Source organism: Prorops nasuta, unplaced genomic scaffold (assembly GCF_024137725.1).
Source record: "Prorops nasuta isolate Cenicafe-Biocafe unplaced genomic scaffold, Cenicafe_Pnas_1.2 PNAS00023, whole genome shotgun sequence".
Taxonomy (NCBI): domain Eukaryota; kingdom Metazoa; phylum Arthropoda; class Insecta; order Hymenoptera; family Bethylidae; genus Prorops; species Prorops nasuta.
Genome location: NW_027116820.1, coordinates 3,539,696 through 3,552,546, shown reverse-complemented (window position 1 = coordinate 3,552,546; position 12,851 = coordinate 3,539,696). Strand labels below are relative to the sequence as shown.

Sequence of the window (12,851 nt, the reverse complement as noted above, 5' to 3'; positions counted from 1 at the left end):
TTTATTATAACTAATTTCAATTAAAATAGTTTTGTGTTCTTTATATTAATTTTTAAAATATATTACTAACATGTATTTTTCCTGACAGGTGTAGGTTAATTTTAATTTTAATTGAGTTAAGCTACCACAAAGGAAAACTAGGAAAAATGGAAAGGATATATAAATAAATTAATGAAATATAAGTAAATTTAAATTTTATTTAATAAAAATATTTACATGGGGCCGCCTCTCCCCCTTCCCCTTCTCCCACCTCTACCACCTCGTCCGCGAGCCCTTCTATCACGGCTCCTTTGTAAACCGTCCAGCAGCCTGGAGGCGTGGAAGCCTAGCCCAACCACCATACGTTGGAAGCTAAAGGCTTCCCGCCTCCGCTGGACGGCATTGCCGGCTCGGTAGTTCCGCCGGGTTTCTGAAAAAAAAAACAAAATAAATATTATAATTTAGTCTCTGCAATGAAATGGTTTTAGTTATGAATAATGGACAGAAAAAAAACTTACTTCTATATGGCTGTGGAGGAGCCTCCTCCACAGGATCCTCCAAAAGCTCATCCTCCCCCGGCACCTCCATTTCATCAACTGGTGGATTATTATTAACCGGGGGAGGATGATTTCCTGGCCTTTGTAGCCCTAAGTGGCCGCGGGCCTGGGATTGCGGTGGAGGGGTTTGAGGTACCCCTCCCCGCGAGGAAGACGGTCCCCGTGCAGGATCTGAATTAAACAGAAAAATTTTATCAAATTATTAATATTATTAATAAGAAACAAACTTCTAATAATTTAAATAATAATATATCATACTTTGGTTCGGCTCTCCTGCCGAGACAGGTGGCCTTGGCGCCCCTCGGCTGCTTGCGGCACTGGTTCCTTGAATATTCTGTAAAAAATTACAAATAAATTGTTAATGAATATTTATTTTCAATTTGATATATTAAAAGTCAGTTTGTCGTTCTATTTTTAACTTAAAAAAGAATTAATATTATACTAATTCTCTTTCAAAAGAGTTAAGAAAAAATTTACTTACTTCCATGTTAATCCGGCGACGGTTTTCTTTGAAAAGGCTCGAAAATTGGCTAATTACGAATATGTCTAACAATAATTCGTATATAGACGTAATACAAAGTAATTAATTATTGATATGGTGGTGTTTAGTCCTTAAGCATTATCCTGTCATTTCATGAACTTCCAGATCTCAGCCAATCAGAATGCTTTATTAATAGATCCATCAATCAAATTAGAATTTTCTGTCATAATGTAGGTCATGTAGACATAGATATGGAATAAATTAATTATGGTAATGTCGGTATTTGGCCCTTCTGTTATCTCCTGAGCATATTAATATGGTCGTATGGATTAGACTTCTATTTTAATACTTACATGTTTAAAATATGTAGAATACAAATTAAATTTTTTTATAATTTTAATAGCTTATTTCACTTAAGGCCGATAACGCTCACAATATATAATACGTGTTACATGAACTATTACATTAAGAGCGTTTTGGGCCTTAAGTGGAATATGCCTTAAGATCATAACTTTGTCTAATTACTCTAATTTAAGAATAAACTTATGATGACCCAATGTGTTTACTTTAATGTACCTTGAAATTTAAACTGACCAAAATTGGTTGACAGCTAGCTAATTTAGCATCTATTGTCTTACTATTAATATATATAAATAATAAAATTGTGTATGTGTATATTAGTTATTTATATGAATACCCACAGCGTTTATTATAAAGTAAGTAAATTAATTGATTTTAGAAAAAGTAAATTTAATATTTAAAGATGTTTATTTTTCTAATAGGATTGATAATAATTCTCTTTCTCTCTCTCACTCTGTGGATAAAAATTGTGGACTTCGTCAGAAAGTAAATAATTTTATAATTATTTTTAAAGCGGAGGCTTTCGAATTTAGAAGTAAGTTAAATGTGATATTATTTTTATTCTATTAGAAGATTTTATTAATATTATTTATAACAATATATAGACTCATTAGTATATATTCGACATATTTTATTAAAGTCGACAAGAGTCTAACGAGTAGTCAGTGGTCTGGTGGCTAACGTAGAGTTTGCTACGCTGTACACGTAAATTTTGAATTGTGTTCAAGTCTCGCTTAAGTCAGCTTTTTTTTTACTTTTTAAATCAATCGAATTTATTAATTATCTTTTTTTTGTATGGAAATTAAATTAATATAAATTATATTTAATTGATAAAGATATTTTACGTACTTTATAAATATAGTTTTACCCAATAGTCTTGACCTATGGGAAGTTGGCCGGACATATAAAGAATTATGGAAAAAAACCTATAGAAATCGTTTGTTAGGCGTTTGTAGATGTTTGTTACATCAATAAAATCATTTGTTAGTTAACATTTTTCGAGAAAATGCAAAAATAAATTTCATCGTGAAGTTGGCCGGACATTCGTTACATACCTTTAAATAAAGTGTTATTTCAATTCAGAATCGTTTGTAGTTTCCAAAAATGAAAGAAAAAACGTTTGTTAGTTAATAGTTTTCAAGGAATCTGCAATTAAAATATTCACAATTTTGTCCAAGGACTGGTAGCCGATGCAATTAATGCGTATTTTTTTAGTTACTGGATTAAACCGGTGGAGCGCTGAGTGTCGGCTAGATAATCCCATACCACATTTATGTTGTCTCAACTTAATTTTTCCATTTCCGTTTCCTGTTAAATGAATCTATACGGCCATAAAGCAGTTATTGAAGTTTAGAGCTTGTAATTATCGTTTGAAGTTTGAAAAGAATAACTTCTTAAAAAAAGTTTCAACTCTATATATACTTTTAATTCAATTAGAGTGAAACTTTTATTAGTCGAATCTGGTTATTTAAATATTTTCTTTCACGGTTTAATTGAAACATACACGACTATACTGGCAGTAAAAGTGTATAGTCTGCAGCCTGGTAATATGATTTTCATTTTTGAACTGTGGTTTCATTAATATAAATCTCCTTGTAGGCATATAATTGAATTCTTAAGCAGCAGAATTTATATTTAGTAACTATCCAGCAAACGTTTGATAATAAAATTAGGCATTCATTCCATGGAACAGATTATTTGGATTCTTAAAATGAATAGCAGAAAAATCAAGATTGACGTTTAGTGCAGAATTCTCTTGTATGTATTTCTCAGTTTTATAAAATAAATCTTTTACATATTACACGTATGTAATGTATGATACATTTAAGGGTTTCCAGCGTAACAATCATAATAAATCATCGAAGAAATAATTTTCATTTTAATTATTGTTAAAGACGTGTGTAGATCAAAAGATGTGGCTCAATAAAAGTTTTTTCATTACATGATCGTACTTCTTTTGGTAAATCATTATACATTTCCCATAATCCAGTATATCGCAAGCAATATGAAGCAAAATGATTAGAATTGTACGCCACTACACCAGATAAGCTGTAAAATAATATATATATATATATATATTTAATTATTTATACACTATCGTAATATATCAAAACATACATAGATTTAACAAATTTATTATATAACTGACCTATAAAAAATAGATGGCTGATTAATTGCATCCAATACTATATCTTTTGGTATATCCTTTAATGCACATTTCATTCCATTAGTTGAAGTTATTGTCTCACGTATATCTAAATCAATACATATGTAGCTATGTAAAGTCTTTTGAAGTATACATTTTCCAGGACATTTATTTTTACAATTTAAGAATTCAACAGAAGTTTGAAAATTTAAGGCCTCTTGAAGGCATGAAAATCCTTTATTTTTTATGACATTAAAGTTTGGTGATAAAGATGTGTATACTCTTGTACTACCATTACATACTGAACATGTTTCTGTCTCTCGTACAACAGGCTCAGATTTTAAAGTTTTATTTAAAATATTTACAATATTATCAGTTGCATCAACCCAATAAGAAAGTATACGATTGTCAGCTTGTGATATTTTACGTAATTCACTTATATCTTTTAAAATAGAAGCTCTATCACTTAAAATTTCTTTTGAAACTCCTACTTTGATTAATTTTTTAACAATTTGGAATGTAGAATTTGATGAATTTTCTATTACTGAGTAAAAAGACTGATTATCTAATGCAGCCGTCATTAAAATATGGACTATAGAGTCGAATCCGCAGGTTGATCTTACAAAATAATTTACATTCTGAATTTTTATCGGAAAGCGACATACAGATCCATTTGGTAATAAGGCACTTTTACTTTTCTTTTTTCCAATTTTATTAACGTGCCTAATTTGTGGAAACGGTTTCAAATATTTGTTTCGATTAGCTTTAATTTGTGTCTGTTGGCTTAATTAATTGTTTTTTATAATTGCAATTTTATTGCTTTCTATTTGTAAGTTAGCATTGTTTACTATTTTTTTCTTACTAGTCGAACTAACAAATTTACCATCATCAGTTTCTTCTTTAACTTTCAAACTGTCCAATGTATTTAAATCGAAAACATCCATTGAATTTTTTACAGGATTATAATCAATTTCTAGTTTCGATTTCACACTAGAATCTTTATTAGGTAAAATGTTAACTTCAAAGTTTTCCTCTAAGTTTAGTTGATTCTGATTTAAGAAATTGTAATTTTCAGTTTCAGCTTTAGCTCTCCAATTTTCTACCGTCATTAAATCGGAGTCATTGATTATACTCCACATTGGTCTAGCGTCTTCAACATGTTCTACATCTATTGGAACAAAGCTTCTCTTCGAATCTAAATAGTCATTCATAGAATTTAAAACAAAGCTCTCTACCAGCTCAAAATCATTTATCGAATTCGCAGCAATGTTATTATCTACTTTAGAAACTGAGTCATTCATCAACAGATTTGCAACTAAGTTATCTACTTGTTTCAAGCTTGAGGTATCCATCGAGTCACTACTAACCTTTTCTATTTGCTTTGAAACTGCAGATTCATTTTGAATTTGTAAATCTCCATGATCCATTTCAAAATTATTATTACTGTCATAAATACCATTTTTCGGTATATTTTGAATGAAATTATCACAAAAATTGATCATTTTAGATGAAAACAACAGAGTTCCGCCAATTATATCTCGTAAATGAAGTTTTAGAAATTTATCTATTCGAAGGGGCTTATGATTTCTTAAAACCCTCGTTTTTAGTTCATTAAAATATCCTTCGACGTCACTTGAAGTGGCATTTGAAGCATTAAGCGGTAATCCAACATTTGACCAAAGTAGAAATTCATAAGATATTTGTTTTAGCTGATTAGCTAGTTCTGGTAAATAAAACGGATTTAATTCGTCTCCTATAAAAAAAATTCTATGTTTAGTAAACAGATTTGGTAAAAAAAGAAATGTTGATTATATACTGGTGTGTTTCTCTAATGGTGCATATAAAATCATGTTATTCAACTCTAAAATTTATTACATTGATTTGTTACTTTCTTTTGACTGAAAATTTTAGTTGTGTGTGACTTGGTTGAATATAATTTATGTAACTTAAATTATATACAATAAGTCTCCATATAGCTAACTCATATCGAGTGTAAAAGAAATGCACGTAGATTACCATACTTACTAATATTTTGAAACATTAATTTTCAAAGACAATAATTATTTATTTATATACATCACTTATTATAAATATAATTCTTTCTTAAATAATCTCCACTTATTTCGTTGAACATTTAAATTAAACGACATATAATAAGTTATCTATAGATCCGATACTACAAATTTACATTATATATTGCCATTAGAGAAAAACCTTTTTATATACCTTTATAAATAGTCTGCTCGAATTTAAGAACGTTCTCTTGGATCCACTTATGTATATCATAGTCAACTTTGTCGCCATCAACATCATCATTTAGGCTATTAAAATCATCTACTTTTTCAGTTATAAGATCAATATTTTCTTTAATTAAAGTATCTATATTTAAACTTTGTGTAGCTATACAATTTTCCAATTTTTTTCTTGCATTTTTTGCATTTGATACGTATGAAATATTAATGATATTATCATCATGTGTTTGTGACGCCACACAATATGTTAGAAGAAATATATTCTCAAATTCAGATAAAGTATGACATTTAATCATTAAACAAATACATCTAATAAAAAATTCTTTTATATATATTTGCCTGACAAATTTAAAACATTTCCATCTGCATATTATCTTTACAAAATGAGAAATGTCAACACGAATTCGAACTCCAGGAAAATTTACATTTATATTTGGAGATTTATAAACTATTAAGAAAAAATCATTCAAATATGACTTTAATGTCTGATTATTAAAACTCATAGATATTGCAGACAATAATGCCCTGGAATAATCACAAACAACCTGTTGTGGTTTCGGTGCACCTGCTCGTAACCATTGACGAAGCCAGTACTCTATAAACTCTGTTTCATGTTTCTCTGTTAACATTTGATTGACTAACAAAGTACTTTTCTCAAAATTTATTACAATAGCATATAAAAATATATGTCCAGATTTGATAGAATTAGGACGAGTAAGCTTTTTTATCAAACTACCCGTAGCATCTATACTTATTTTACTGCAATATTTAGTCAGACGACAATATTCTTTGTATGCATAGAGTTGAGCAGGAGTACCATAAAATACATAAAACGGTTTTGAACCAACTGCACATATTAAACCATAATATTCTGATGTTTCTGATATTTCTTCAATTGTTCGTATTAGATCTCGTGAATCATCAGGCCTAACATTGAGATCTCTATTAAGAAATTCTTTTTTTGCCTGCCTTAATACATCACCACTTGGTAGAAAAGGAGGCTCTGTATCTCCTGCTTTCATTGTAAGACGCGCTTTTCTTTTCATATAAGCACTACAGCCTTCAGTAACTAATTTTTTTTGAACATATTTTCTTACTTTATAATTCAATGGTCGTTTAACATTTTCATGTGGTTGAAAACGAGTATCTTTAGTTTTAACTTTAATTTTGAACATCTTTTCATCTTGTTCCAATAAGTTAGCATGTCCTTTAAATATATTTCCACACTTCTTGCTCTTACATTTTCCATAAATTTTTAGTTCATTACTAGTGACATCAGCTCTTTTAAAGACAAAGGCACAAGGAAATCTATATTGTTTCCAAAAGGAAAGACTTATTACATTAGTCCAGCTACACTTTTTTAATGTTAACTTTGACCTATTTCCATATAGGACAGAATTCGGTTTAATATCCTTCCAGTCTTCTTCGCTTAGAATTAAATCAAAATCTTCTAGTTTTCGTTCAACTTCATTAAAGGATAACGAGGAATTGATGTTCTCATCTTCATTTATCTCCAATAGTGAAAGTAAAGAATTATTACTGTCTGTTGTATCGTTTGAAGTATGTACACTGTAATTATTATTTGCATCAACGTCTATACCAATTTCTGCTCTTGCTTTACTCAAAATACATCTGCGATCATTTTTCAGATTGACATACACACAATGAGCATTCCATTTACCCATTAAATCATTACTGATTTTATGATAAACATCAGAATTATATCTTGGTAAAATTGGGGTATTAAAATATACAATGTATTTTTTTATTAATTCAACAATCTCTTCCACTGAAACACTAGATGATCTTGGCATTGTCTGTGAAATCTGAAAAAGGTAACAAAGAGATATAATTAAGAACATATATACACAGTTTCTTATCAGAGATATGATTATATATATTAATAAAAAAATCGAAATTAATTTGCCACAAGAATTAAGAAATCTAGGTTACAGAATAAAGAGATCGAATGTGAAAGATCAAGAATTAATTTAATATAATACTAATTTAATTGTTAAAAAATAATTATATATATACTATATAAAATACATCAGAGAAAAAAGTAGTCATTACTAAAGTGAAAATTTTTGCTTCTTGAATGAAAATTGTTTGACGGCGTGTTTTGAATGTACATATGAAAAAGAAAAAGGTAGCGGAAATAGCAAAAATGATAAAATGTAATGTTTCAATTTCCAGTACAGTATGTATACACAATATAGGGTGTATTCAGCCACACTCAACGGTCTTAGGCCGTGGTTTAATTCTTTGGTTAAAGTTAAATTGTAGTTAAAATGGTATAGTTTATATTAGGTGACAGCAGAGGGCTGGACCCGAGAGTAGTGGTAGCTAGGGGGTTCCTGTGACACGGTGGTGAGGGGAGTGCGGGTGTGCGGGGGGAAGTGTCTTGGGTTTTCCTGTGACACGGTGGTGAGGGGAGTGCGGGTGTGCGGGGGAAGTGTCTTGGGTTCCTGTGACACGGTGGTGAGGGGAGTGCGGGTGTGCGGGGGGAAGTGTCTTCTTAAGAGCTAGGGTTTATTGGGTGATGAGGAGGGTGCGGGTGTGCGGAGGAAATGCTTTGGCTATGGGGAGTGAGAGAGAGAGAGAGATCCCTCTCACCCTCTCTTTCTCTCTTAGAGTCTCTCACCCCTCTCCCATCAGCCTAGGGCCCGGATGGTTAATTATCCTACGGGTCCACTAGTTCTCTAAGGCTTACCCCCTCTCCCATGTCACTAGGGTCCGGATGGTTAGTTATCCTACGGGTCCACTAGTTCCCTAAGGGTTACCCCTCTCCCATCACCCTAGGGCCCGGATGGTTAGTTATCCTGACAGTTACCCAGAGAACTTTTTTTTGTATTTTAGTTGGTGGAGGAAAAAGTTTCTTTTTTCTCCACTAGGTAGCGATCACGAAAATTACTGGGGCAGCTACACCGCTAGGGGTCCTAAGCATCTTACGGACTGCCATTTTTGATTTCTTAGTCCTGCCCTCGGAGGGTCTTTTCTCCCTCCACATACTTATCCTAGACCTTCCCACTATTTTCCTACTATGGACCCGCCATTTAACTTGATTTCACATTTAACCATTTTTCTTCCCTCTCAATCTACCTCTACACCATTGAAGGGTCTTTTTCCCTCCACATACCCATTCTATTCCCTCCTACTATTTTCCTCCTTGGATCCTTCTTTTAATTTCACATTATACCTTTTTTGAACCTTGGGTACAGATTCCTTTTTTCTTATACAAGCTGTCGATAAATATAAAGTGAAAAAATATGCAGTATCAAGTGATTATTAATTTAGCGTATAGACAGAATTCTCCAGTAATTCATATAATTACAAGAATAATAGATGAAATTATGCAAAATTTATCACAAGCGGTAAATGAAGAAACAATCGAGACGCATGGAATGGAGTATGAAAATAGTAAGTTATTATGAATGAGATTGCATCATACATTTTTCTAAAATCTGATGATTTTTTACAGTAACACGCTGTATACAACTGTTGATGAGAGGTATCAGAATGATTGAGATAGAGGCAGGGATAATTCCGCAGGAAGAGGAGGAGGAGCAGGAGGAGGAGGAGGATGAGGAGGAGACAACGATGGAGGTAGCAAGGGCAGAAGAATAGCTTGATATTTTAAAATATTATATGTTAAAACTCTTTTTAGTTATATATATATATATATTGAATAAAAGTATTATATGTTAAATCTTTTGAATATTGAATAAAAATTACTGTAAGCATATTATAAATGAATAGATTATTCATTACATCTTCCTGTAAGCATGCTCTACATGTTACATAGTTAACAGACATTATTTTTCCTTTTGCGAAACAATGGGGAGTGAAATTCTAGGGACCACCCAATGTTCCTCCTATGAGCTTTCCCAGGGCTCTCTAAAACTGACCCGATACCTTCTGTCCATATTTTACCCTCTCAACCAGTCTCTAGCTATTTTTTTTCGAGACTTTTCTCACAAACAGGTCAGATAAATGAGCCCACGTGCTAAACAGAGTCACAGTTGTGAAGTAAGATTGTCAAGAAGCCATTGATGCGCTCGATACTTTCTGACCATATTTTACCCTCTAAACCAGCCTCTAGCTATTTTTTCGTGACTTTTCCTCCCTCAAGCAGACCAGACAAATCATTCAGCCTCTAGCTATTTTTTTCTCAAGACTTTTCTCACAAGCAGAGCAGACAAATGATCCCACGTGCTAAACAGAGTCACAGTGTGACGTAAGATTGTCGAAAAGCAATTGATGCGCTCGTAAATTTTAAGCTGCACTCAGGATATGTCCTTAAGATGCTAGTATTCCCAACCCAAGTAATAATGGACGTATATTTCACTACTCGTTTCTAAATAATGAAAAGTTTATATTTTAAACTGTCATTACTTTATCTGAGGAACGTGACTATCTGCACCATCTAGTACGTGTTATGACACGTTTGAATTAAATATATTTGTTTTAGATGACGGTTATTTGATCTGAAGAACGTGTATCTCACGACTTGCTTTTAAACAATGAAAAGTTTATATTCTAGACTGATGTCACTTTATATAAGGAACGTGTATATAATTAAATGGATTTATTTATTTTAATTAACAACTACTTGATCTAAAGAATACATGTATCAACAGGTTTAAAATAATGAATTCTCTTTGAAATCTACAATCATGAGTGAGTAACCCATCAAAAATGTCGTTCGCCTGCAACAGTCCCTCCACTCTCAATTTCCAATAAGCGTGTATATCTTATCCCTTCCTACGATATTATTCAAAGCCACCCAAGTTTCGTTTGCCTGCAACACTTCCCCTACTCTCAATTTCCAAGTGTGTATATCTTATTCCCTCCTAGGATATTATTCAAAGTCACCCACGCTAGCAATTAGGAAATTTCATTCAGTCTCGATTAGAAGCGTGAAGCAGTCGAAAGTTCAAGTCTGTAACGCTGCAGTCATAATATTTTATTGTGGTGTAATAGCAGTATTGAAGCTTCAAGCAGTACAAAGTACCAGTTTCACGTTGCAGATAGAATATTTTTTTATTGTCACGTAATTGTCGTAGATAATCTTTAGAAGGTAAGAATTATTTTTTCTTTTTTACGTTATTCTCTATTCTTAATATTATTTTATTATTATAGAAATGGATTTAACTAAGATTAATGAACTCGCAACTGTAGAACCAAAAACTTTTATAAAACTGAATACTTTGGAGATTGGGGGGTCATACCGAATAACTGAATTATCGAAAATTAAAACCAAATATGGGGAGAGAATAATAGCAAAGCTGCTTACGAAGGAATGGTTCTTCTTGCCTGCGAGGATGATGGCATTACTGGAAAAACCAGAACAATTCAAGAATTTTCAAGATGCAGCTTCAAATCAAATATTAACATTCACGTATCATGGTGGAAATTACAATAATATGACATTTGCAATTGTTAGTCAAATTTCAAAAGATTAATTTAGAAAACATTTGTAAGGAATAATTTAAACACAAATAAATGATTATTATATCTTATTTATTATTTTTTTCCTTCATTATAATGATAAGCTTAACTATAGTCTATTAGCGATTAACATACATTTCTAACTATTAGCGATTAACTTACATAACTAACTATTAACGATTAACTTACATTTCTAACAATACTTGTAAGCGGGTTATATTCAACAATTTTATCATGTATAATTAAACAATACGCAGTAGTATTACTTGCAATATTTTTAGAACAATCGATCTCTATTTTAACGTCAACTGTGCCAGATTTAATAGATTCGTTTTGATGCGAACAATCAATGACAAAGAGAGGGCCATATTCTAAGAAATTGTTGTAATCAAGCATTGGTTTCGACGGTTTTTCTCCAGCATAATAGGATTGGATAAATTTAACATACATATCATATAGTACAGAAAATCGTGATTTTTCAGTATCAGTATCAAGTCGATCATACGGATAAAATTCAGAATTAAGATAGACTTTAATATCACGAACAAAACTATCATCGAAGTCAAGCACCTTCATATGCTGCGTATTCTTCTTATTTGTTCTAAATGCTAGAATAACGTATCGAGGCTTCTCCAATTGTGTTGCAGCTTTTACAGCCCACGTATGCCTCTGTGTTTCTGGTAGAAGCGGGTATTCGTAGAGTTCCCAGGATCGAAAAGCCATGGTGAGGCTTTTGTTTTGGTCGATAATACGTAGAAATTGAAGTTTTGTGTATTCATTCAATGATATATGAGGAATTCTCCATTGCACTTTTTGAACATCAATTTTGGAGTCGGTGATTTTCGTTGAAGAATATATCGAATTCGTATCATTACGTGCTCGAATGAGAACGAGCTCATGACGTGCATTTATTATGACTCTTCTATAGTCTTCACAAAAACCCAACAGCATTTTCAGTGGTACGCAAAAATTAAAATATTTCGTAGGCTTATAATCTGATAGAAACCATCCTGAATGGTGTAGACTCGTACTCTCCTCCCCAGTCAGAGAAATGAGATTCTTCATGGAACTAGTAATACCCACATTCTTACTGCGGTCAATCTCAATACCATTCAATTCATAGCGAATTTCATCGAACAAGAATGCCATGGAATTGCAGTCAAGTCCCACTGTATCTTGAACTGTTGCACCCTGAGCACGAGTGCCCTCGATTAATTTTCCCTCTATGTATAGGTAACTCTCACATGGTAGAAGAATTAAATCTTGCTGTTGTATTGGAATTCGAATTTCGTCACTATTTCCCAATGATGCATTTGCATACGGATTGTAAGCATGTATTTCCATTTTAGTAATGCGATTGTCGTACACAGGTTGTGCGGTTACGTCCAACAGGTCCATTTTTATTTCTGACCTTGAAACCCAGTGATTGAAGAAACGTTATATTTTTTCTTGTTAGCGGTCTTCTAACGTAATCCCCACCCAATGTATCTGCTCCTGCAGCAACTGTTGGACTGATGATAGGCTCATCTGGTATCGGTGATTTATAAGTATTCTTGTAAATTAGCATTTTCTAATGTGTAATCGAATTGTAATTTCTTCCCCACCGAAATTTACTAGACGGTTTT

General features: G+C 32.2%; 1 protein-coding gene across 1 annotated transcript; it reads right to left on the bottom strand.

The window, feature by feature from the left end:
* Positions 1-212: 212 nt before the first annotated feature.
* On the bottom strand, positions 213-1,242 carry LOC136781609 (intracellular hyaluronan-binding protein 4-like). The gene is made up of 4 exons (XM_066740505.1): positions 1,018-1,242; positions 795-870; positions 498-707; positions 213-409 (listed from the first exon to the last, which is right to left on the bottom strand). The coding sequence occupies exons 1-4, from the start codon at positions 1,021-1,023 to the stop codon at positions 213-215; spliced, it is 489 nt and encodes a 162-aa protein (XP_066596602.1). The 5' UTR covers positions 1,024-1,242.
* Between the last annotated feature and the right edge of the window lie 11,609 nt (positions 1,243-12,851).

Coding starts and splice junctions, on each gene's coding strand:
- LOC136781609 (XM_066740505.1), bottom strand. Junction 708..794: donor GGCAGGAGAGCCGAACCAAA/GTATGATATATT, acceptor TGTTTAATTCAG/ATCCTGCACGGGGACCGTCT. Junction 410..497: donor TCCTCCACAGCCATATAGAA/GTAAGTTTTTTT, acceptor TTTTTTTTTCAG/AAACCCGGCGGAACTACCGA.